General features: G+C 55.4%; 1 protein-coding gene across 1 annotated transcript; it reads left to right on the top strand.

The window, feature by feature from the left end:
- Nucleotides 1-10,814: 10,814 nt before the first annotated feature.
- EFNB1 (ephrin B1) lies at nt 10,815-23,904 on the top strand. Its single transcript, XM_081808732.1, has 5 exons — nt 10,815-11,718; nt 20,259-20,536; nt 21,330-21,422; nt 21,628-21,756; nt 22,062-23,904. The coding sequence occupies exons 1-5, from the start codon at nt 11,591-11,593 to the stop codon at nt 22,472-22,474; spliced, it is 1,041 nt and encodes a 346-aa protein (XP_081664858.1). The 5' UTR covers nt 10,815-11,590; the 3' UTR covers nt 22,475-23,904.
- Nucleotides 23,905-24,104: the final 200 nt, after the last annotated feature.

Here is a 24,104-nt window from a genome sequence, read left to right as displayed (position 1 = left end):
TTTCAACATTTTTACTGGAGGCTCTAGCCAGGGCAATATAGCAAGAAAAAATAAATAAAAGGTATCCAGATAATGAAAGAAAAAGTAAATATTTATCTCTACTTATAGAATACATAATCTTATGTATAGAAAAGCATAACAAATCTACTAAAAGCCTATAAAAATAACAAATGAATTTAGCAAAGTTTCAGGATACAAGATCAATGTACAAAAATGTGTATTTCTCTATACTAACAATGAATAATCTGAAATAAAATTAAGAAAACAGTCTCATGTATGATAACATCAAAAGAATAAAATACTTAGGAATCAAGTTAACAAAAGAAGTACAAGACTTGTAATCGGAAAACTACAAAGTGTTATTGTCAGAAATTAAAGAAGATCTAAATATGTGGAAAGTCATACTCTGTGTTCATGAAATGGAAAACTTAATATTTTAAATTTCATTCTTAAATTGATCTATAGTTTCAGTGCAATTCCCATGAAAATCCCAGCTGGCTTTGTTTTGCAGATTTGACAGGCAGATCCTAAAATTCATATATGGAAGGCAAGGGACCCTGAAAAGGCAAAACAATTTTGAAAGAGAGAAACAAAGTTAGAGGATTCACACTTTCCAATTTCAAAATGTACTACAAAGTTAGTACATTACTAATCAAGACAGTACCATATGGGCATAAGAATAGATATGTAGATCAATGGAATATGACTGAGAGCCCCCAAATAAATATTCCCACATATAGTCAATTGATTTTCAGCAAGGGTGCCAGGACAATTCAATGGGGACAGAAAAGTCTTTTCAACAAAAGTGCTAGGATACCTGAATATCCCCTTGCAAAAAAAAAAAAAAAAAAAGAAAGAAATGAGGTTGGACCCCTACCACACACCAGACACTAAAATGAACTCAAAATGGATCAAAGATCTAGATGTAAGAGCTACAACTATAAAACTCTTAGAAGAACCTTAGGAGTATATCTTTGAGACCTTGGGTTATGCAGTGGTTTCTTGATGTGATGCCAGAAACATAAGCAACAAAAGAGAACAATGTGCATTAAAGACCATATCAAGAAAGCGAAATGACAACCCACAGAATAGGAGAAAATATTTGCAGATCATATACCTGGTAAGGGACTTGTGTCCAAAATATATAAAATGTACTTAGGACTCAACATTAAAAAGACAGATAACCCAAGTAAAAATGAGTGAAGTATCTGAATAGACATTTCTCCAAAGAAGATGTGCAAACGTCCAATAAGCACATGAAAATGTTCTCAAGATTACCAGTTATCAGGGAAATGCACACCAAAACTGCAGTGAGATGCCACTTCACACCCGCTAGGATAACTATAATCAAAAAGAAAGGAAATAGATGTTGGGGAGGATGTGGAGAAATCGAAACCCTCGTACATTGCTGGTGAGAATGTAAAATGGTACAGCTGCTTTGGAAAACAATATGGCAGTTCCTAAAAAAAGTTACAGATAGAATTACCACATGACCCAGCAATTCCACTCCCAGGTATATGTAACCAAGAAAAATGTAAATATACGTCCACACAAAAATCTGTGCATCCATGTTCATAGCAACATTATTCATAATATCTAAGAAGTAGAAACAACCCAAATGTCCATCAACTGATGAACGCCTAAAAATTGTGTGGTATATCCATGCAATGACATATTGTGTGGCAATAAAAACAGGAAAGCTACTGACATGTACTACAACATGGATGAACCTCAAAAACACTATGCTACGTGAAAGGAGTCAATCACAAAAGATGTATGTATTGTATGATTCCATTTATATGAAATGTTTAGAATAGGCAAATCCACCAAGACAGAAAGTCTATTAGTAGTTGCCGGGAGCTGGGGGGAGAAAGGAATGGGGAGTGGGGAGTGGATGCTAATGGATATGGTATTGTGGGGCATGATGAAATATTCTGAAATTAGATAATAATGATGTTCGCACAACTATGCAAATATACTAAAACCTACTGATTTGTACATTTTAAAGGGGTGAATTTTATGGTATGTAAATTATATCTCAATAAAGCTGTTATCAGGGATAATCTGAAAAGCAAAAACATAATAAAATAATTTGGGCTCCAAGTTCAAGAGAGTTTCAACAAATAATTAATATTCTTAACAGATAAATTGTTCTTATGTGTTAATAAAAAAACGCAAAGGCAAATGAGAGGAATATGTAAAGCTGAGAAGAAATACAAATTGGCTAATAAATATTTGAAGAGGGCAAAAAGACAGTTAATAAGGGCTAACACATCCATGGTACATGCTATATAAATGCTTCACATATATTACCCATTTAACCCTCACAACAACTCTATGAAATAGACCCCCAGCCCCTCACAGTGAATGCCACCAGGCTACCCAATACTGTGTGACACACCTGTCCCATCCACAGTGGTCTGCTGACTTGTGTGAAGTGATGTGTGCCCCCACAATCTCCATCTGAGGGCCACTGACCCCGGGGATCTGATTTCATCCCTGGAATCATTTAGGGTGTCAGGATAGCTTGCTGGACTGCACGCCTTCAGACAAGGCTCCTGGAGTCATTATTTCTGAAAGTACACGTTTTGCTAAGTGCTAGATGGCAGTGTGTGAGCCCAACTTCCCTAATGAACTCCTGGAGTGCAAATATTCTTTGTGGCAGGGTACGTGCACACCCATCAGTCTTAGCAATCAGCTAGGCTGGGAGTGAGGTTGTTCACTGCTAATGGAAGGTGGGTTGCCCGGTGAGGGCACGTTCGCTCCTAGAGGAAGATCACTATGCTTCTGCCCAGCAGTGGCCCTGAGAGGCCCTGCTAGCAGGGCTGAGATTTCCTATGGGAAGCAGTTCTGTTTTGTACCCATGTGAGAAAGAAACCAAAAAACAAAAACGGGTTCCAGAGTCAGAGGCTTGTGCCTGGTCATTTCAGACTGGACTTCTTATTTTTTAAAAGATTTTATTTAGTTATTTATTTGAGAGAGAGACAAAGCACAAGAGAGAGGAGAGGCAGAAGGAGAGGGGGAGAGACAAGCAGACTCCACACTGGAACGCAAAGCCAGACATGGGACTCGATCCCAGGACTCTGAGATCATGACCTGAGCCAAAGTCAGACACTCAACTGACTGAGCCACCCAGGCGTCTCAGATTGGACATTTTCAAAAGCAGGTGTTACGTGTTGTGATGAGCACTGGGTGTTATACCCAACTAATGAATCATTGAACAGTACCTTAAAATAAATAAATGAATATTAAAAAAACAAAAACAAAAACAAAAGCGGGTGTTACCACTCATCCACTTTGGCAAAAAAACAAAAAACAAAACAAAACAAAAACAAAAACAAAAAAAACAAACCAAAAAAAGCCCTTAGTGAACTGTCCATGGAAAGTCCAACCCGAAACCTGAAAGGTCTGCTCCTTGTAGCGTGTGCCTGGGGAACTGAGCTTCCTGCTTTCCAGGGTTGTCAACTCTAAGCCAAGGCCTTGTTGGGACCTTTGTGGTGGGGGCAGGCACGGGAGGGGGAGCTTGAACCACCTCAGACACCCACAAAGGGCTCTTTTCCTTTTCAGCCCAAGCAGGTACTCTTTGCACCAAGGACTAGTAAGAATGGAGTGACGGAAAGAGTCTCAGGTGAATGCTTTACTTGGGAAAGGAGGGAGGGCAGGCGTGAGATGACTCAGGTTGGAAAAAGGCAAAATGGTTCAGGGAAGTCATGGACAAGAGTAAGGTTCAGATCAGTGCGTGCTCTACTCAGTGGTGCTTATTGGCCTGGGACTGTTAGCTAACTGGCCACAGCATGGAGAAAGGGGAAGTAACTGGCTCATCTCGCTCATCTCTTTAAACCTCAGATTCCAGCTCCTGTCAGGCTCCCAGAGCCTGGTGAACTGAACTGACTCATGTTGGTTCTCGGGAGGGTCTGGGTATCCCACTGAGAGCAATCTCTGATGGACTCGTCCTCTGTGGCACTGGATTCTTGACTCTTTTAAGCACTCATTGTCTATAGAGGTCTTCTTGTTGGCCCCAGTCTCCTCGTGTGATGGGACCCGGGAGACTTGCATCTGGGCTTGGCAATCTGCTCTGTCAAAGAGCAAACTAGAGAAAACTTGGAAGGATGTGGAGCCAGTTCCTCCATGCTCTATGGAGCATATCGTCTTTGCCGTGGCCCACACCATGCCTCGTCGTCAGGGCCTGAGTCGTAGTCATCCCCACATCCCTTCCAGTGGTAAAGGCAGTGTACTGGCCCGTAGGAGATGGAGATACCTATAGCTTGGAGCCAGAGAAACCCGCATCAAGCCTCGGAGTCTGCCACTTACTACATGTGAAGTGTTACTTAGATCAACTGACTTCTGAAAACATTAGTTCCCTGGTCTGTACATAAAACGACTTTTGAATGAGAAAATGCATACGAAGTACGTGGGATGTCATAGGTGCTCAGTAGATGGCAGCTGTCACCACCATCATCAGCACCATTAACATTTATTGTATGTCCAGCCTTATGCTTGGCCTTGACGCAGAGGGTAAAGGAGAAGCAGTCAGTGATTTCTGCGCCAGGTTAGTATGTAGTGGGAGAGCTAGGATGTACACAGATAATGAAAATTCAAGTGCCAATCACAGACAGTACAGTCATGATATGGAGCTCAAAGGAAGGAAAGTTTCTAGGACCTGCCAGTAAGGCTGCCCAGAGGAGGTGGATTCTAATGTGGGCCTGGATAGACTGGATTGATAGTACCGGGAGGGAGGACGGGGAGGAGAAGGAAGGATGTTCTTGGCTTAGCCCAGCCCAGGCCAGCACCCAGAGCTGGCAGTGTCCCCTACTTCCTGCTGGCTGTCAGTGGCCAGGTTTAGGGCTAGGTCAGCTTTGGGAATGCAAATACTGGGCTGGCCACTGGGGGTCGACAGAGATTGAGGAATAGGGAGGCTACGGGGAGAGGGGGGGATTTCCTTGGGGACTCTACCGCTTTGATTCAACAACCTACCTAATGCCTCTTTTCCCCACCGCTGAAATCCCACCTCCTCCCTCCCATGTCTTCAGAGCCTTAATGCCCTATGGTGCTCTTAGTTCAGAAGCCCCCAGCTTCTTGACTTCCCCACTCCTTCCCAGGACACCAGTCCAAGGAGGAAAATTCCTCCTGAGGTTGGGGGCTCTACTTTGTGTCCTGGAGAGGGTCTGGGAAAGAAAAACCAGCCAGGCCAAGGAAATTTCTGTTCCCCTGAGGAGCTGGCTTCCCATAAGGAAGATGCTGGGTGGTTCCTTAATGGAGGTCTTACCCCAACCCCAAGTAGAGGTGGTGGGGGCAGGATGGGAGAGGCTAGGTGAGGAGACTAATGGCTTAGAAGGAAACTGGGCTCTCACTGGGAGGTACACTGAGCCCAGGAGGGAGCACTGGGGCCCTCCTGCCTGAAGGTAGGACGGAAGGTCTGGAAACCAAGCTGGACTATGTTGTGAGTGGGGACAGGAGGTTTCAATATCAGAGATCCTGGCTGGGTTGGTTTAGGGGCAGCTGGAGGCTGGTGAGCCTGGGTGCCATATATCTATCTGCCAGTGGGTATCTGGCCAGCTGGGTTCAGTCCTTTGTCTCTCCTCAGGATGCCCCCAGAGGCTCATGACCTCTCTACCAGTAGGCCTCGGTTTATCAGTCAAGGAAGCCCAGGACCTGACCCTTTAGCCTTCATGGCAGGATAGGATGTAGGAAGTTAGCTCATATGCTGGTAAGAAGTCAGATCTAGGAGGGCTGGAGAGATGAGGAAGCAGCTACCCTTCCCTGCGCTCCTTGGGTTGTCCAGATGCTTGCTCTGCTTGGGGTGTTCCTCCAGGGGAACATTATTCCCTGTGTTTATGGGGCCTGACATGTCCAGTGTGTTCTCTAAGGAGCAGGACTGGACAAAGATGTTATTTCTCTAGCCAGCATCATCCTCCCCCAGGCCTACTGGCCTTCTGAGATGGGGAGCTAGGCTGGGGCCAGTGACAGGTGGGGACAGCTACCACTTCCGCTTCCCCAAATTCCTGAGACCTTGACCGTGATGAATGGCCCAGTCCTGCTTTGCATACTCTCCAAGTCATGGGGGAGTGAGAGAACAACAGGAGGGCTGGGCCAGAGTGCTGTGGGACTTCCCCCCCCCCACCAAGACTGCCCCCTGCTGGGCTAGAGAGCGCAAGACAGGAGGGACTGCTAGAGGGGACAGGAGGGCAGGGATGTCCAAAGATGAGGCTTCTAAGGAACCCAAGGTTCCAGCTGCAGTTCAGAGCCTTGTACCACCTAGTCTGCCACACCGAGCCGTACTCTGTCTTTCAGATGTCCTGTTCCAGGCTCTTTTCAGGGACGGGGGCAGGTCATTTGCCTGTATGGGGCCTGAGGGTTTGGGACAGACTTCTAGAAGTCCAGGGTAGGGTAAAGTGGAATAAGGAGGGGATTAAGAGAGAGGGAGGGGGCAGGACCATCTCAAGAAGACGGGCTCCTCCTATCCCCAGTATCCTGCCGACAGCTTGAGCAGGGGCCAGGCTGACACCTGGAAGATCAAGGTGATCTCACCACAAACACCTGTAAACCAGGCGTGAAGCTGGGGCAGGGACTGGGGGTTGAGAGTCTGGTTGAACCTTGGGCGTTTGGGACCAACCCCTCCTTCACCAGCCACTGAAAATTGTCATGGCTGCAGTGGAACTAGACTTGCAAGGTTTACCTCCCTGGAGCTCCATCTGACCTAGTGCTGGGGTGCGGTGCATCCAGGAAAGGGGAGGAGGAAGAACGGGAGGGCTCCGGCCCCACCCTGGGTTTGCCCTGAGACTAACCCAGAGAGAGAGAGTGATTTGGGAAAAACCAGGTATTTGTGGGGGAGGGAGGACAGCCTGGGCCCAACATAGACCCCAGCAAATCTCAGCTAGGAGGGCCCTGAGGGCAGAGGGGAAAACAGGAGAGAAATGGACAGCCGGAATGAGCCAGCCGGCACGAGAGGGCCTCACAAGCGGAGGTTGGGGGCAGGGGATGCAGACTGTTTGAGTCTGGGGCCTCAGTTTTTCTCATCTCTAGAGTAGGCCTATCAATGTCTACCTCCGGGATGTTGCGAGAATTAAACTCAGATAACGCAGCAGCCAAAGTGAAAGTACCCAGGTAAGTGCCCGGCATACAGTGGATGTTCAAGAAACGAAGCTCTCCCTCTCCCTGTAGGGAATGGCTGTGTGCGCCTTTGAGGACACAGACAGGAGACCTAGGGCAGGCTGGGGATGACTGTAGGTACAATAGAGGGTTGCTAGCCTCACTGGGCTCTCCCAGCTTACATTGCCCTGGGCCCCGGGGTAGGCTTCCTGTGCTCTGACCCTTTGGTATGCAAGGCTCACCCCTTGGCACACACTCCTTTCCAGAGCCTTGGGATATCAGTGTAGACTCATGAGAGTCATCGGTTACAACACAAGTTGTGTAGCTCAGTAGCCTAGGTTAAGATCGTGACTTTTCTACTTCCTGGCTGTGTGGCCTTAGGTAAACTAATTCACCTCTCTTGTCTCAGAGTTCAAGGCAGGTAAGGACAGGTCGAGGACAAGGGCCACAGAAATTGTGTGTGCATATGTGTGTGTTCGTGCATGTGTATGTAACAGTGACAAGAGAAAAATGTGGAGGCTAGACTCTAGGTTCCACAGGAGTGGGAACCAAGCCTGCCACGTGGGGCTGCATGAATCGATAGGTGAGAGACACCAAGTGTTCTTGTGTGACTATGCACCTGTATGTGAAAATACAAGAGGGGCTAAAAACTGTGCATGTGCACACGAAACGTGTGAACAGGCAAAAGCGAGAACCTGTATGACTAGGAATGAGGGTGTCTCTGGAAGAATGAGGTTCTGTATAGTGAGCACCATGGTGGGCCAGGCATAATGCTAAAGGCCCTGTTGTACATTATCTCATTCACCCCTCACCACAGCTCTGGGAAGGAGGGATGATCTCCAGATTATAGATGCACACCCAGAGGCAAAGTAGCTTGCCCGAGGAGACAGAGCTGATAAGCGGTGAAGTCTGGGACTCGGAAGTTTCTATCTCCCTGCCTCCCATGGGTGTGGGAAGCTGAGCTCAGAAGGAACTTCTCTGTAGTTCTCTGGGGGCTGCATTATCCCTGGCCTGGGAGGTCCCCACATGCTGACTTCGGTGTGCTTGGAGCTCCTCAAAGGCAGGGCTTGGCGGGGCTCTTGTTTGGGTCACCAGGATAGGCCCAGCTCAGAGGTTAGCACAGCATCAGTGCTCAGGAAACTCTGGTGGACTTGAACCCTGACAGGTGTGTGTGTGTGTGTGTGTGTGTGTGTGTGAGATGACGCTGATCTGGGAGGCTTGGGGAGGGTGTGACTGCTACTGGAGTAGGGAGGGCTTGGATAAGAGAGGGCCCACCTGCCGCACAGATCCCAACTTCTTCTCAGGCTCCCCTGGGGAGTAATTTCTCCCTACCCCAGGGGCCTGAATCGTTACATCTGAGGCCCCTCTAGGGTGGCACAGGCGGTGGGGGCCTGGAGTCACTGGCCCTGGCTGCGGCCGAGAGTGGGCCCGGTCCTGCTACTGAGGCCCCTAGGGCTGGAGTGGGCAGGTTGAGGCAGAAAGGTTGTGCTGTGACCAGGGTGCCCATCATGTAAAGCGGGCCTCGACATAAGGAGTCTTCTCCTCTTTCCTCTGCTGCCCTCCCCACCCAGAATTAGGGTGTGCCAACGCACACTCAGGAGTCGCTCAGGGTTCCCAAGTCTGGCACCATAGCCTCATCTCCCCCATCCCCCACCTGGTCTTGGGCTTGCCTCCCAAAGGGCCCTGGGGGCATGTTGGCAGCAGAATCTGAGGCTGGTTCTGGGGTTGGTGGTGATTTTAGGTGGGAACGTCGAGATGTGGCCGAACTTTCCCAGGCCTAGTAACCTGTGAATGAAGAGTAAAGTCCTGGCTATCCGGACGGCTGCTGCCTTCCAAGCTTGAGCCAGCTTTTGGCCAGGAACGAATTAAGTAAGCAAGTAGGCGAGAAGGGGCTGAACATGTGGCAAGTTGGTATGGTACGGGCTTTGCAATTGGTATAGTGTTTGGCGACAGATAAGCCTGGGGGAACGTCCTGCTTCTACCACCGATTAGCCCAGTGACCTCAGCAGAGCGACTCCTCTTCCCTGAGCCTTATCTTCCCTCTTATGTGAAATGGGGGGAGTGGAACTTAGCTCAAGGGACTCTGAGAGGAAACCCATCTAACTCGGTTCTTGGCACGGACTCGGCACTCAGTAAGCAGCAGGCTTCTTTCCATACTCAGGTGCCATGCACACACTTCAAGGGATCCTAGTCCCCAAGCTGGACTATTGGTGTGCCCTTGTTCTCATCTCTCCTTGTTCACACCCCAATAAGGGGTCCAGCTGTTGGCTGAGAGACCGGACATAGCTCCTCCTGGTCCCTGTCCACCCAGATCCCTCTCACCCTCCAGGCCCTGTCCCTAAAAGGAGGAGGGGCCTAGCTTCTCCTTTCTTATTCCGCCCCCCAAATCCAGGTCCACTCTACAGCCAAAGAGATCATCATAGTGAGAAACTCCTACTTGAGTGCGATAAGGGCACGGACCTGTGCAAATGGTAGAGCCCTTTGGGAATGCTGCTCACCTAATTGTCTCCATCAAGACGCGGCGAGACTATATCCCAAAGCCAACCCCAAACCCAGATCTTCCTCCTAGTGCTTTCCCTTACCCCCACCCCCATACTGGGCCGCGGTTCTTGCCAAGGCCACCACGCCAGTCCCAAGTCTCGTGTTCAAGTCAAGCGCTAGGTTTCTGTGGGCCAGGCTCCTGGGTGGGAGCTTCCAGTTTGTCCGGGGCTCCCGCAGTGCTACGGAAGACCAGTAGGGGGAGACATTAGCACGTGGGTATGCCTGTTGGGGTCCGACCAGGAGAGCGGGCCGGACCGGGAGGGTCTGAGCTATGGGATGGAGCCAAAGTTATAAGCAAGGAAGCGAGGAGGGGCGGGGAGAATGGGCCCGGGCTGGGAGACAAAGACCCAGATGGCGAGGCCGGGAGGGGCTAGAGTCTGGCGTCTTGGGGCCAGAACGCCCGCTTTTGCTTTTTCAAAAGGCGTCTGCCTGCGCCTTTTCCTCTTTGCCCTCGAGGTGTGTTTCTTTATCGAGGTGCCCTCTCATTCCCGCTGGCCTATTCTGGGGCCTTGCCTGCCCCTTCAGACAGGACAAGACTCTAAGTTTGGGCTCCCGGGTCCCACAAGGCTCTCCCCCGAAGCTGAGAATCCGAAGGCCTGGTCCCCAGGGGCAAAGAACGCACCTCCCATCCACCTCCATCCCGTACTTGACCTCTCTGAGTCTCCATCACCTACCGCTAACCGTATGTTTAGGACTCCAGGTCCATGTGCAAGCAGACACTGCGCTGCGAGGTAAGAAGGAGGAAGGCCCACCAGAGCCCTACGTGAGATGGGACGGGGAGCAAAGCGGCTACTTTTGCCACAGAGCAGGACTTCGGGGCTCCTGTGTAAAGAGAATGGAAGTACTTTCCCGGGGTACTTGTGACAGGGCCTGTCTGGCCCCGGTCAGTGGGCCAGAGTGTTGACTAGGCGCGCGGGAGGAGAGCAGGCCGACAGACCTAGAGGAGCGCCAACTTCCCACGGGCTGAGCGCTCTGGGAACGGGACTAAACCGGACCCACCCCTAACCGCACGAGCCGCACTCTCAGATTGGTGCCATCGCGAGCACGGCGTCCTTAAGAGCTCCCAGAAGCCCCGCCCCCTTCCTGTTCTGGGGGCGTGGCACGGGACAAGGACCCCGAGACGGAGCTTACTATTGGCTAAGAGGAGTAGGGTTGGCCTTGCGTTCGCCTGAGCAGGGGAGTAGACAGCTCAGCGGCGGCGGAGGGAGTCTATGCGCGCTGGACAGCAGTGGGAGGTGTGCGAGGCTCGCACTGGCCGCAGACCTTCGGGCGCAATCGCGGGGGAGCTAGGACTCGGCGACGGGGCTGCGGGGCTACCGGGCCGAGGCTCCAGAAGCGCAAACTGATGGGACTAGCTCGCTCGGCAGCGTCTTCCCGCTCTTCTGAGTACACTGAACGGGGCCCCCGCTGAAGTAGAAGCTGTCGGGGGGCGCGCAGCCCAGAGTCCCAGTGTGGCCTGGAGGAACGGAGACCGTGCCAGGGCGACCCAGCCGGGAGCCCCCGGACTGAGCTCGCGTTGGGGGGAGACTCCCACTTCTTCCGAGGGGCGTCGATCCCGGGACGGCCGAGGCGTCGGGGCGGCCGCCGAGTCCTCAGTGGGGAGACCCAGTCAGGGAGAGGGCGCGCAGTCCAGAACAGTCTCGGGGAGCCAAGCGGAATCGGGCCGGATCACCCGGGGGCGCAGAGCCCCCGTCGCGCCTCGTGCGGCGGAGAGACCAGGGGAGCGAGTCCTCGGAGGCCGCGGCCCATGCCCGGGTTGGGGACGGCTGCCCAGTGAGTCCTCCTGGCCCGCCGGGCGGAGAAGAGCGACACCGAAGCCGGCGGGAGGGGAGCACTTCAAGGCCGGCGACTGCGGAGGATGGGCGCCTGAGCGGTTCAGAGCGCAGCGCAGCACGGGAAGGCGAGGCCAGTTTGCTGAGGAGGCGCCAGGGGATCCCAAGTGCAGCCTGCTCCCGGGAAGATGGCCCGGCCTGGGCAGCGTTGGCTCGGCAAGTGGCTTGTGGCGATGGTCGTATTGGCACTGTGCCGGCTCGCCACGCCGCTGGCCAAGAACCTGGAGCCCGTGTCCTGGAGCTCCCTCAACCCCAAGTGAGTAACTTATTGGCTCTGGTCCCTGGGGGTGGGAGGCACTCCTGCAGGGTGAGGCCACGCGCCCCCGAGTGCGTGCGGGGAGGAGCGGCGCCCCATTTTGTCTCGGGCGTTTTCGAGTGTGTTTTCCTGCGGGCGGGCGGGGCAGGGTGCGGCGGGGTGGGGTGGGGGGCACTCGGCTGGGTTGTGACCCCTTGGCTTCCCCGCCCTCTCCTCCTCACGTCCCGGTTCAAGTCGGGATGGTCGCGCCTGGCGGAGCTGGGAGTCCGGGCGCTCGAGGGCGCACCCGAGAGCTGGGTGGGGGAGAGAACGCATTCCCCTGTGGGGCCCCTGGGAACGTGGCGGTTTTCTCCGAGAGCCGCTCGAGGGGCGAGCTTGACCTGGGCGGGGGACGAGGCCGGAACACAGGTTTCTCGTTTGTTCAGCTGGGAAGGGACCACGGCTCGGGACTCCGCGCTTCGGGCGGGGGGCAGCGCCTGTATCCCCATTCGGGCTTCTCCTATTTCCATTTCTCTTTCTTCCCTCTTTGCCTCCCCAGCTTTTCGCTTTGCCGTCTCTTCTGGCCCCTCTTTTCTCCCTGCGGGGGCCGTGGAAGGGCGGGCGCCGCTCCCAGGCTCACAAAGGCGGCCGGTGGAGAGGGGCGGAGTGGGAGAGGGATTTGTTGGCGAAGGGGGGGTTCGATCCGGCGCCCGTCGGGGGTCCAATGGAGCCGGCGGCAGAGCTTCGAGGGTCAGCCCAGGCAGAGAGTGGCGTCCGAGCTGGCGAGGGAGGTGGGTTGGGGTCGAAGGATTCCTGCCCAGGCAGGTCCCAGTGCCCCCCCCCCACCCTCTGTCCCTCAGATTGGGGAGCTATCTATGCTTTGCTTTTCCCAAGGGGTTGGGGATGTAGCTACATAGAGGAGATCCTTTCTTTTCTTCCTCCTCCTTTCCCTTCACAATCCCCCCCCACCCCCAAACAACACGCACACCTTTTAGGGCGGTGGCTCAGTGGTTTCTGGGAGGCTGTTAGTGAAGAGTCGCTGGGGCTGTGTAGTGACCTCTGGACCTTTTACTCTTTTGGCATTCGGGACTGGGGTTGGAATCCAGGGTCAAGATTGCTCTTCCTGTTTTGTGGAGGTCCTGGATGCGGATACCCCTACTTAGTGGGAAACTGGGGGGCTTTGGCCTGCCCTCTGTGCTCTCTGATTTTTTGTATCTGGAATCTCTTTCTCTCCACTCTCCTGGGCTCCCCGGCTAACTTCCCGGGCTCCTGCCTGCCTTGGCCTCTTAGGTTCCAGGGACAGTGCATCTCTCAGCCCTGGAGTGGGGAGAAGGCACCTTCTCTAGTTCTGTTCTCCTTGGGTTAAGGTAGGGTCTTATTTACTGGTTTGTGGGATGGCCTAAAACAAGGTCAGTGTAGAGGGTTCCGGAAAGGGAACAAGGTACAAGGAAAGGGATTGACGAGAATTTCTCCCCCACCCAGAAGCTAAACTGGGTGCAGCGCTCTCCTAACAGCGGGGAGTCAAGATAGTCTGGGGGCCCTGAGCTGCTTAGCTCAAGGGGAAAGGTTGTGAAGAGCCCAGTTCCTCCCCTCCACCCCCTGCTTACAGGGGAGGTGGAGGCTGGAAATGCTCTCTCTTGAGCCAGGATAGCTGAAATCCGCCTGGGGTAGCCCATTATAGGGGCTCATGGGAGTGACCTAATTGCTCTCTCGGGTCTCTAACCAGAGATAGCAGGCAGCTCCACAGCTGGAAAGGAGCCCTCCTGCAGAGTTGGGGGGGGGGCTGGGAGAAACAAGATCTCTCTGAGCTTCTCCCTTTTTGTGTTTTGAGCCTTTAGTGCTCTGGACCAGTTTACAGGTTTTTGAGTTCTACCCACCCCACCATCCACTTCAGGCTGAGGGGGCAGGCATCCGGCACGGGGGGGCGGGGGAGGACTCAGCAGGACTCAGTAGCACCCGCACGAATTCTGCCCTGTAATTGAGCAGATCCTGAGAGTGGTGGGGGACTGATCCTGGTGCCCCTGCACACCACCCCCCACCCCAGTTCCATCCCCGCCCAAGGGTCTGTGTGTGTTGGTGCATGGGGGGTGGGCAGGAGGACAGGAGGGAGGCCCTGCCCTCAGCTCCGCTAGAGCTCTGGGGGCTGCCTCTACCACCGCGCCCAACCCTCAGGCTGCCCCAGCCTTTCAAATTAACAGTGTCTCTCGGTCTGTCTCTCCCTCTCTGCCTCCTGCCCGAGTTCTCCCTCTCAGGTCTGTGTCGGTTCGCCCTCTCACACCCTCTGTGAGCTGCGCTCACCTCCCCTCTCCAGCTAGGCTCGCCTGCTCTCCCTCTTTCTCACACTCCCTCTCACTCTTAGTCACTCTCTGCCTCTTTTTCTCAAGTCCTTTTGTTTCTCGCACATGCCCGTGCTCTCCCTCACAGGCTCATTTTCTCTTCCCTCCCCTCTTCCTCCCTGCTTTTGGTGTCTTTCCTCAACCTTGTCAGGAACCGGCACCCCCCCCCCGCCCCGGTCAAATCTCCCAGTGCCCATAAACCTTGCTTAATTGCTTCCTTCTTGGGGGAAAAAAAAATCAAAATAAAGAAGTGGTGGGGCTGGGGGTATGTTTCCAGGTTCCAGGGTGCGTGCAGCCCTAGCCCTGACTGGAAGAGGAGAGCAGGAAGGGCCAACTTAAAGACTTCCAGGCTCTTTCCCGAATTGGTGCAGGGGGTCTTTCAGCGTGGAAGTCCCTGGGTGGTGAGAGCTTCTGCCTCTCCTTCGCCCCTCTCGTCAGATTTGCCTGATGAGCACGGGGTGGGGAAGCAGGTTCAGTCCCACTCCAGGTTGGGAGCAACCAGAGTGTATGCATGTGCTTGGGTGGGTTGGGGGCTGTGATGGAAGGTCCCAGAGCGGCCCCCTCCCCCAGCCTCCTCCCCAGAGAGCTTGGGGCAGCCGGCAGGCCTCACACTTGAGTCCTCAGCCAAGTCCAGCTGCTGCAGTTCAGTCTCTCAGTCCCATTCTGACCCCTTCCTGCCCCCCACTCAGGTTCCCCCACCTCCAGGGAGTGGGAATGTGCCTGAGATCACATTACACCTTCCCTATAAGGGGGTGGGGGTGGGGGGTTCGGCTTGGTGTCCAGGACCCTTGACTCCATCCAGCATGGGTGGGGGCAGCTGCAGACCCCAACCCAGGCTTGCCCGCTACAAGCCGAAACGTTGGTCCCAGCCCCCTCACAGCTGTTCCAGCTCACAGTCCTGGGGAGGCCAGCTCAGGGGGCCCCTTTCCGGGGCGGCTAGGGACCTGACCTCTTCTACTCTGTGGCTGATTGGCCACAGGTGGGGGCTTGAGAGTGATGGGAACCCAGGGGCTCCTAAAGTTTCCCATTCCCCTCCCTCCCCACCCCCACCCCAGGCAGCCGGGGCCCCGGGGCAAGAAGGGCCTGTGAGGCTGGGGTGGGGGCTAACTGAAGGGTTCCCTGTTTCCCCTCAGGTTCTCCACTGCCTCATCAGCTCAGGTGGATGGGGATGGGCAGGCCCTGGATACCACTGTTTTCTGGGGTTGGGAGTGTGGGAGGGGTGGGCCAGCAGGGAGGCTGCTTGTTGCCAAGAGAACACCGGGTTTGGGGGAGGGTCCACTCTGTGATTATTAGGGGAGCTGAGGTGGGGGGATGCTCACCAGCCACATCCTGGGCTCCTGGCCCTGGGCACCATAGCGGCCCCTCCTGTGTGTGTTCTCGTAGTGGTCATTTCGGGGCGTGGGGATGCCTGCAGCCAGGCGTGGAAGCTCCTGAAGCGTCTTACTTCTAAATGGTACTGTGTTTGGCAGGCTACCTTAACAATCAGGCGGCACCTTGCTACTTACAAAGCATCCTCATCTGTAAGTTCATTGCTGGTTCCCAACAGCCCCAGGGAGTAGGAATTGCCCCCATTTCCAGATGAGAAGGCCTGTGCCTGGAAGAGGGAAGTGACTTGTCTAGACTCAGCTCACAGGGGGTAGAGCTTGCTGTGTGCCATTCTTTCCATGCCATCCTGCTACCTTGGAATCTAGGAGAGAGAGGAATTCAAGGTGGGGTTTGGAAAAAGGTGCCGGCTCCCTGCCCCTGGGTTCCCCTCTTACCTCACAGGTGTGTGCGCATCTGTCCTTGTGACTCAGGCCCTGCCTGTGTGGGATGAGCAGTGCCCTGGCTTCCTTGTTCGATTTTGCTAGGTCTGCCTGCTTGGGTGACCTGAGCTAGAGGTAGTCAGCTCACTGCCTGGCACTCTCCCTCCCGAGCTCTGAACAGCACCTTTGGTTCCTCTCTAGGCCAGGAACCTCACTTCCTCTCAGGGATCCCACAGAAAGCAGACAACAAGAAAAGGGGTGTTAGGCCCCCCAGTGGACCCAAGTATGAGCCTGGTGGGGCAGAGGGGAGGGCAGAGTTCAGTGTAGGTGGGGAGGGTGACTTCCTCTGGGACTCTCCTGGCTTCCCTGTCTCCGACAGTGCTGTGTGTGTGTGTGTGTGTGTGTGTGTGCCAGGACCCAGCTGCTGTTCCTGCCCACCCACGCCTGGGCGGGCACTGCTGGGACACGCCAGGCCTGCTCCTGCCGCCTCGGGGGCTGGGTGGAGCTGGGCGAATGAAAGAGGAGCCTTTAATTTGGGGGCTCCCCACCCTTGCTGGGATGAGAGCAGACTTGAGCTCTGGCTTGGGGTCTGTCCTCCACTCGTCCTGCCACTCCGTGGGTGCAGGCGCAGTGCCGCCAGGGTCCCCGAGTCAAGGCCACGGCTGGAGTCTTCTGCCAAGCTTGGCCCGGCACGGCCTGGGACCGGGCTGCCCCTTCAGCCGCTCTCTGACCACAGGTTCCCAGAGCCTGTGGGAAGGGCGAGAGGGAAGCAAGTGTGGGCACCTTTCTGGGCATGACCCCTACAGCTGCAAGCTGGCCCCCCTGCAGATTGTAGGTGTTTGGGCGGAGAGGGGCTTAGCTGGACGCCAGAAGCAGGCGGGCAGTTGGCCTCTGACTGGGCTACTGCCCCAGACCCTTCAGGCTTCTTGTGTCCCGGGATTCTTACTAGCAGTCATGGTGGCACTTCTCGACTCAGTAGAAAGGCTGAGGGAGAGACTTGGGCTAGGGTGGAAGGGAAGAGGCAGACCATAAGAAGGAGCTGGAATGCTCCGGCTCCGGCTGCGGCTGCTGCGGCTGCGGCTGCTGCGGCTGCGGCTGCCGCAAGTCCCTTTACTCCCTGGGGTGGCTCACTGGGGTCCTGGGGCTATCAGAGGCTAAGGAGGGAAGGCCTCAGGGGTTACCATGGCGACCTGCTTCAGGCTTCCTGCTGGGCCTTGTCAATCCCCTTATTTTCCAGAAAAGGGCTTTGTCTGGGGGTGGCCCCAGGCAAGAAAGCTTGGCTTCATAATGGGGGAGTGGTAGTTTTTGAAAAGTGGGGGATAAAGAGTTTAACTTGGGGACAATCTCTTCCTCCTCCTCTCTTGCCCCTACTCCTAACCTGACGTGTATGAGGGAAGACCTGCAGGGTCCCCCCTGTATGGTATGACCAGTGTTGTACCTGGCTTCAGGCTTCGCTCTCACTGGCTACACACCTGCCCCTTCTGTCCCCTTGCCACTTTCCTGGGCTTCTCATAGGCCAAGAAGCAGTTCTCCTGATGTTGGAGAAGATGCTGAGGAGGCACCATTATGGGGGAGCAGGGTCAGGGGAGGCAGGTCTCATCAGGCTCCTCTCCCTTCTGCACTTTAGGGGAAGGTGAGTTTCCCTCTGCCAGCTGCTATGCAAATGAGCTGATGAATATTTATGAAGTCATCGCCGAGGTTGAAGAGAGGCTGAGGGGTGTTAGGGGCAATAGTCCTCTTTTCTTCCCCCTCCTCCATCCACTGTGTAGACATATGTTTTCTGGATGTCTCTGGATTCAAGGTAGAGCCCCCAGTAGCTGGAAGCCCTGTGTTTCAGTTCCGGAGCTCCAGAGCCTGAGCGGCCGTAGATGTGCTCAGAACAGCCAAGCCTCCCCGGTGAGGAAGCCCGGGCCGAGTGGTTCAAGGGGTGAGCTGGCCTGTGCCCCTTCGCATGCCCTCTGTGTACCCTGCCGTCCCCTCCAGGGAGGGTCTCGTTGAAGTGCAGCTGTGCAAGGATTCAGCCAAGGCTTCTTAGACCCCTAGGGGTTAACGTCCTGGGTGAGGGTAGCCTCCTCCAGTTGGCTTTGAGCACCTCTCTTCCATAGGAAATGTTCCTCTGATCCCTCCCTCCCTCACATGAGGGGCCTGGACTCAGTGGGTCTCGAAGGTTCCTCTGGCTCTAAGAAGTTACAAGTCATCTAATCCTGCTGTCTGGGTGGACCCAGTGTGAGGCTGGGGAAGTGAAAACTGCCTTGGGAATCATGGGGGGCACGGGCATGGAATCGCTCTCACATGTTTGTAGGGACCTTCATCCCATGGCCCTCTGGAGTGCAGTAAAGCTAGGTACTAAGGGAAAGACCCTCTTGTGGTTTTTGCCCTCCTGTACAGCAAGATGGCAGGTCTCAGCTTGTTGAAGCCTCATTTAACATGGAGGGAGGGCTGCCTTTCTTCATCTACTTGGTCTAGACTCACCTCCTGGGGTATCATTTGCCTCCCTTGAGTGAGGGCCCTGAGCTCCCGGTAGGCCCTTGTACCTTGTGGTCCCCAGTGCGCAACGGGCCCCCGGGAAGTGGAGCCATGCTCTTCTGCTGTCAGCTCTGTTCTCCTGAAGCACTGCTTTCAACCCTTCGTTGTCCTTGCTAGAAGGTCTGTCCCCAGTGGGACGAAAGCCACCCTGCTTGTTGAGGCCTTTCGGTCTGGCCCCAGCTGAGCTTTTCCACCTCTTCTTCTGCTTCTCTCTACCAGTTTTGGGGCCAGTCACTGGCCTGGGGTTTGTGTTCCAGCCACTCCTGTCCACTCCTGCTCTGTGTTAACTTCTTATCCGCCGCCCCCCGGGACTCACTTTCATTCTGCTCCTTCTGAGGAACCATCTCCTGTCAGATGAATTCTCTCCTTCCTCTCACGGCCTCCAGCCCTTGCGGCTTGAACCACCGTCCTCCCACATAACCTACAGATAGCCTGGTACTGTCTGTTGCTAAAGCACGGACCATTTTTACTTTTCTGACCCACAGCAGACAGTAAAATCCTCGAGGATGGGGCCATAGCTTCTCTTCCTAGCCAGCCACCCCCCCACCCCCGCCAAAACCCCCCAAGACTGGCCTCGTAGGTACTTGCTGTTAGTGTCTTGCCTCTTTGGCAGACTAGACTGTTTCTAAGCGAGAGTCAAACATGGGGAGTGCCTACTGCGCGCTAGGCACTCTGCATGCGCCATTGCACCCCGTCCCCAATCCCGGGGGCGCAGGGCTCTTACCACTGCCTGTTTGTAAGTGAGGAAACTGAGACTCAGGGAGATCAGGCAGCTCATCCAAGGTCGCGGAGCTAGGAAGGGCCGTGTCTGTCTGGTTCCAAAGTCTGTCTGCTTTCTCCTTCCTCCGTGCTATTGCCTTGCTCCTGGCTCCAGCCTGCGCAGGCTCAGAAATGGCCAAGATAGCAGCACTGTTTTACTGTGTGCCTAGGTAAGGACAGAGTGATATGAATAGATGGGCTTGGGCAGCTGCCCTCCCTCTGCTATTCCCTGTGTCTGGCCTTCAAGATTAGAAGATGAACCTGGCTCAGAAGGCATTTGCCCGTCTCCCTCAGGATCTGGAACAGAGGCAGATGTGGAGGTGGGAGGATTAGAACACAGATGTGTGAGGTTCCTGGGGCCCTGTCTTACATGATCTGTTGTCCGTGTTTGGGCCCCTTCTCCCCTCCCTCTGCTCTTTTTAGGACTGAGACTGGTCAAGTTTAGGGACTCAGGTTCTCACGTTATGGGGGTTGGATGGGTCCCCCCTCTAAGACACTGTGCTGTGGGTGCGGGGAGTGGGGAGAGCCGTGTGGAGTCGCAGCTGGCCAGAGACTGTGTCCATTACCCCTTGGTTCCAGGCGATGCCTATTCCTATCTCCCCATCCTGCCCAAGATTAGCAAGGATGGGAGAGAAGGCTTGGGTCCCAGACAGGTTGAGCTCCCCCAGTTGTAGCCTGGGAGCCACAGGGGTGGTGGCTAAGGCATGTGTGGGCTTGGTGTGTGTGTGTGTGTGCACGCGCACCATGTATTTGGGTGCATGTGTGCACACACACACACGCATGTGTGCTGGGGAGATGGCAGCAGTGGCTCTGAAGGAACGTGAGTGTGATGGGGGTGGGAGGAGAACAGGGCTGCCACCTCCAGGCAGCCCAAGCCTGACACCATTGGCCACGTCAGCCCGCCTGCGGAAATGCCACATTAGGACAACGGGCTCCCCCAGCTAGGCAGTGCCCCACCCTGCCGAGCAGTCAAAGCCTGGCAGCGTTGCCCATGGGCCACCCCTTCCACGCCCTGCTGGCAGTGTGATCGGCTCTCCTCAGCGCCAGCCTGAGGATGGAGGAAGGACAGAATGCCTGTCCTTGCCATCTGCCCCCAGTAGGCTCAGCCTGTGGCCCTCATCGTGTGCGCCCCTGATCCGGGGGATGGCCCGGGACGCCCGCCCCCGAGGCTGACCGTGTCTTCCATCCTGGGCAGGTTCCTGCGTGGGAAGGGCCTGGTGATCTACCCGAAGATCGGTGACAAGCTGGACATCATCTGCCCCCGAGCGGAAGCAGGGCGGCCCTACGAGTACTACAAGCTATACCTGGTGCGGCCTGAGCAGGCGGCCGCTTGCAGCACTGTGCTGGACCCCAACGTGCTGGTCACCTGCAATCGGCCGGAGCACGAGATCCGCTTCACCATTAAGTTCCAGGAGTTCAGCCCCAACTACATGGGCCTGGAGTTTAAGAAGCACCATGATTACTACATTACCTGTGAGTCCCTTCCCATCGTAGGGCTCTCTCTTATCTGGTAGCAGCAGGAGCTTCTAAGTAGTACGCTGACACCGCACACGGCCTGTCCTGATCCGGTCCCCTCTGAAGACTGGCATGCTCTCCTTCCAGCCTGGCCTGGGATTTCTGGCCCTAACGTTCGCCAAGGGGCTGGCTGCCCGCTCACCTTGGCTCTAGGAGTTGGGTGGGAGGAGACTCCAATTCGCGGCGCCCTCTCTCATTTTCTTGGCCTACCTCGGGTCTAATCTCGGGAATGGCAGAGTTGGCAGAACCCTTTGGCCTCAGCTGGCTGTTGGGCCTTTCTCTTTGTGGGAAACTGGCCCCAAGAGGTGAAGGAACTTCCAGCCCCATGTCACTCGGGGAGCCGGGAATAGCACTGGGACTGCAGCCCAGTTTACCTGACTGGCTTCCTTCCAGTCTGTATAGGAGCCTCCCCCATGATTCCACTTCTAATTGTTTGGCCTCTGAGCAGCATCGCCCAGAGAGAAGATACCTCAGTGTCCACTGAGAAAGAAGGGCTAAGGCCCGGTCATGATAAGGGAGCGGCCCCCTTGGGGGAAGCGCTAGTTTCCGACGTGGGCTGGGCTCGGCCGGCTACTCTCTTCCCAGCACGAGGGAGCCGAGCGGAAAGGTTCGCAGGTAGGCGGGAGCTGCTTGTCACCCCCTCGCCCCAGCTCCCAGGTCTGTTCCTACGGGCTGAGACAGCACTAGGATGTCTAGGCAGTGTGGGCAGACCTGTCTCTCCCCCTGATTTCTCTGGCCTCTTGCTATACAGCTACATCCAATGGGAGCCTGGAGGGCCTGGAAAACCGGGAGGGAGGCGTGTGCCGCACACGCACCATGAAGATCGTCATGAAGGTTGGGCAAGGTGAGTGCCCGGTGTGGGGGCTCCCCAGTTGAGCCTTTGCAACAGATGTCCCTGGCTGGGTATGGCTGCGCTTGGGAGTAGGGGAGGGGCAAGAGGGTCAGAGTGTCTGGGGTCTGACTTACAGGTCACTGTTGGCTCGTGCTAGATGACTGAGGCACCTATGCTCGTGGGCTCCCCCGCTCACCTGTCCTCTCCCCGCCCCCAGACCCCAACGCTGTGACGCCTGAGCAGCTGACCACCAGCCGGCCCAGCAAGGAGGCAGGCAACACCATCAAGATGGCCACGCAGGCCCCCAGCGGCCGGGGCTCCCTGGGTGACTCCGACGGCAAGCATGGTGAGTGCTATAGGTGTCTCCCGCAGGGCGGAAGCCATTGGCATCCTTTGGCCTGGTGGGGAAACGGAGGCCCAGGGCAGAGACCTAAGCGGGTATAAGGCCAGGCGGCCTGCTCCTTTTCTGGGCTCTAGCACAGGTGGGTGCCCCCCCAAGCCAGCTTCCGCTGACCCCGGCTCCTTGCCAGCACTCGCTGCCTTTTCAGGCCCTGGTCTCTGAAGGGCGGCGGCACGGGGCCCAGCCTGAAGCGGGCAGCGTGTCCCTGGGACCCGTGGCCGACCTCGTCTCCCTCCCTCCTCTGTCCTCAGAGACTGTGAACCAGGAAGAGAAAAGTGGCCCAGGGGCAAGCGGAGGTGGCAGTGGGGACCCCGACAGCTTCTTCAACTCCAAGGTGGCGTTGTTCGCGGCTGTCGGCGCTGGCTGTGTCATCTTCCTGCTCATCATCATCTTCCTGACAGTTCTGCTGCTCAAGCTGCGCAAGCGGCACCGGAAGCACACCCAGCAGCGGGCGCCCGCCCTCTCGCTCAGTACCCTGGCCAGTCCCAAGGGGGGCAGTGGCACGGCGGGCACCGAGCCCAGCGACATCATCATCCCCTTACGGACTACAGAGAACAACTACTGCCCCCACTACGAGAAGGTGAGTGGGGACTACGGGCACCCCGTCTACATCGTCCAGGAGATGCCGCCCCAGAGCCCAGCGAACATCTACTACAAGGTCTGAGGGCCCAGCGCGGCCTCGGGCCCCCGAGGGACAGTCGGCCAGGACTGCACCTCTCCTTTCTCCCCCACGCTCCCTCCCCTGACCAGCTGTGCCCACCTTTGTATTTAGTTTTGTAGTTTCTTGGCTTTTATAACCCCCCCCTTTTGCCCTGCCCCCTGGGCTTCGGAGGGGGTGCTTGTGCCCCCAGCCCCCATGCTCTTGTGCCTTCCCCCTCTGGCCAGGCCTCTGGGCTCTGCAGGGGCGCCCCTTCTTGGAGGGCAGGGTTGGACGCTGATGGACAGCAGGCAGGAAGATGCTCCCCTGGCCCTGCCCCCCCTCCCGCCTCCCCCCCCAGGACTGTTTGTCCGCTATCATCACTGTTTTTAATGTTTTTGTGTTCATTTTTTAGCTGTCACCTCATTTTCATCTGTTTTTTAAAGAAAAATGGAAAAATGTAAAAGGCAGCCCCTCCTTCGGCTTTCTGAGCCTGGCCTAGCCCGGTTTAAGGGAACTGGGGCAGGATGTGGCCAGCCAGGAAGCATAGGATGGCAGTTCTTTTATAAACGCCTTGGTATTTGGGGGAGGGGTGGCAGGCCAGAGCTGTTCCTGCCCAGGCGGGAAGACGGGAGGGCCGTTGGGCAAAGTGTCTCGCCCTGCCCTCCTGACCCTCCTTCTACAAAGCTGATCTTGGCAATGGGGTAGTGGCTGCCACCCTTCCACCAAACAAACAGAGAAAAAAAAAAAAAGCTCTTCCTTGTGGGATTCTTGGGCATCTCCTGCCTCCCTCACTCTCACGGTAATTAACGTCTTAATTGGCTGTTGCCTGGGGAACAGGAGAGCTGCTGCAGGCAGATGACCTCATGGGGGTGGAGGGAGGTGAGGTGCCCAGGTGGCTATTTGCCCTGCAGAGCTGGGAGTTGCCCCTCCCCCTCCCCGCCCTGTTCTCTCCTCACCTTTGGCATCCTTTGGCCTGGTGGGGAAACGGAGGCCCAGGGCAGAGACCTAAGCGGGTATAAGGCCAGGCGGCCTGCTCCTTTTCTGGGCTCTAGCACAGGTGGGTGCCCCCTCAACCCAGCTTCCGCTGGCCCCTCCAGTCTTGGGCCGGGGCCTGGAAAGAGGAAGAGGCTGCCCAGGGCTGGGCCAGCACGCCGTGCACTTTGACCCCGGCTCCTTGCCAGCACGGCTGCGTACAGACGGCCACTTGAGTGTGCTTTGCAGGCGCTCCCAGAGTGGCCATGGAAGGAGCTGGGCCTTTATGCCCCCCACCTCCACACTGGCTCCTGGCCCGCTGCCCACCCCAGTGCCAGGTGGGAGAGGGAGCCAAACAGCCAGCCCCTTCCCGGTGGCAGTCGGAAGGGTTTTTTGGTTTTGTTTCTGTTGCCATTTGTGTAAATACTAGTCTTTTTTGGAAGAAATAATGTAAAGATGTTTTGTATAAACTCTGAATTATTTTCTTGTTGCTTTTTTCTTAGAAAAAAAAATGAGAACTAAAAAAAAAAAATTAACCACATGGAGAAATGGGTGTAAAATGGTGTCATGATGTTGGGGAATGAGGTGTGAGTATGTGTGTGTGTGTGTGTGTGAGAGAGAGAGAGAGAGAGAGAGAGAGAGAGAGAGATTTCCTGTGCCCAAATCACTGAAGATCTGGGCA

Source organism: Leptonychotes weddellii, chromosome X (assembly GCF_054177405.1).
Source record: "Leptonychotes weddellii isolate Sample4059 chromosome X, ASM5417740v2, whole genome shotgun sequence".
Taxonomy (NCBI): Eukaryota; Metazoa; Chordata; class Mammalia; order Carnivora; family Phocidae; genus Leptonychotes; species Leptonychotes weddellii.
This window is presented reverse-complemented; position numbering and strand designations above follow the sequence as displayed.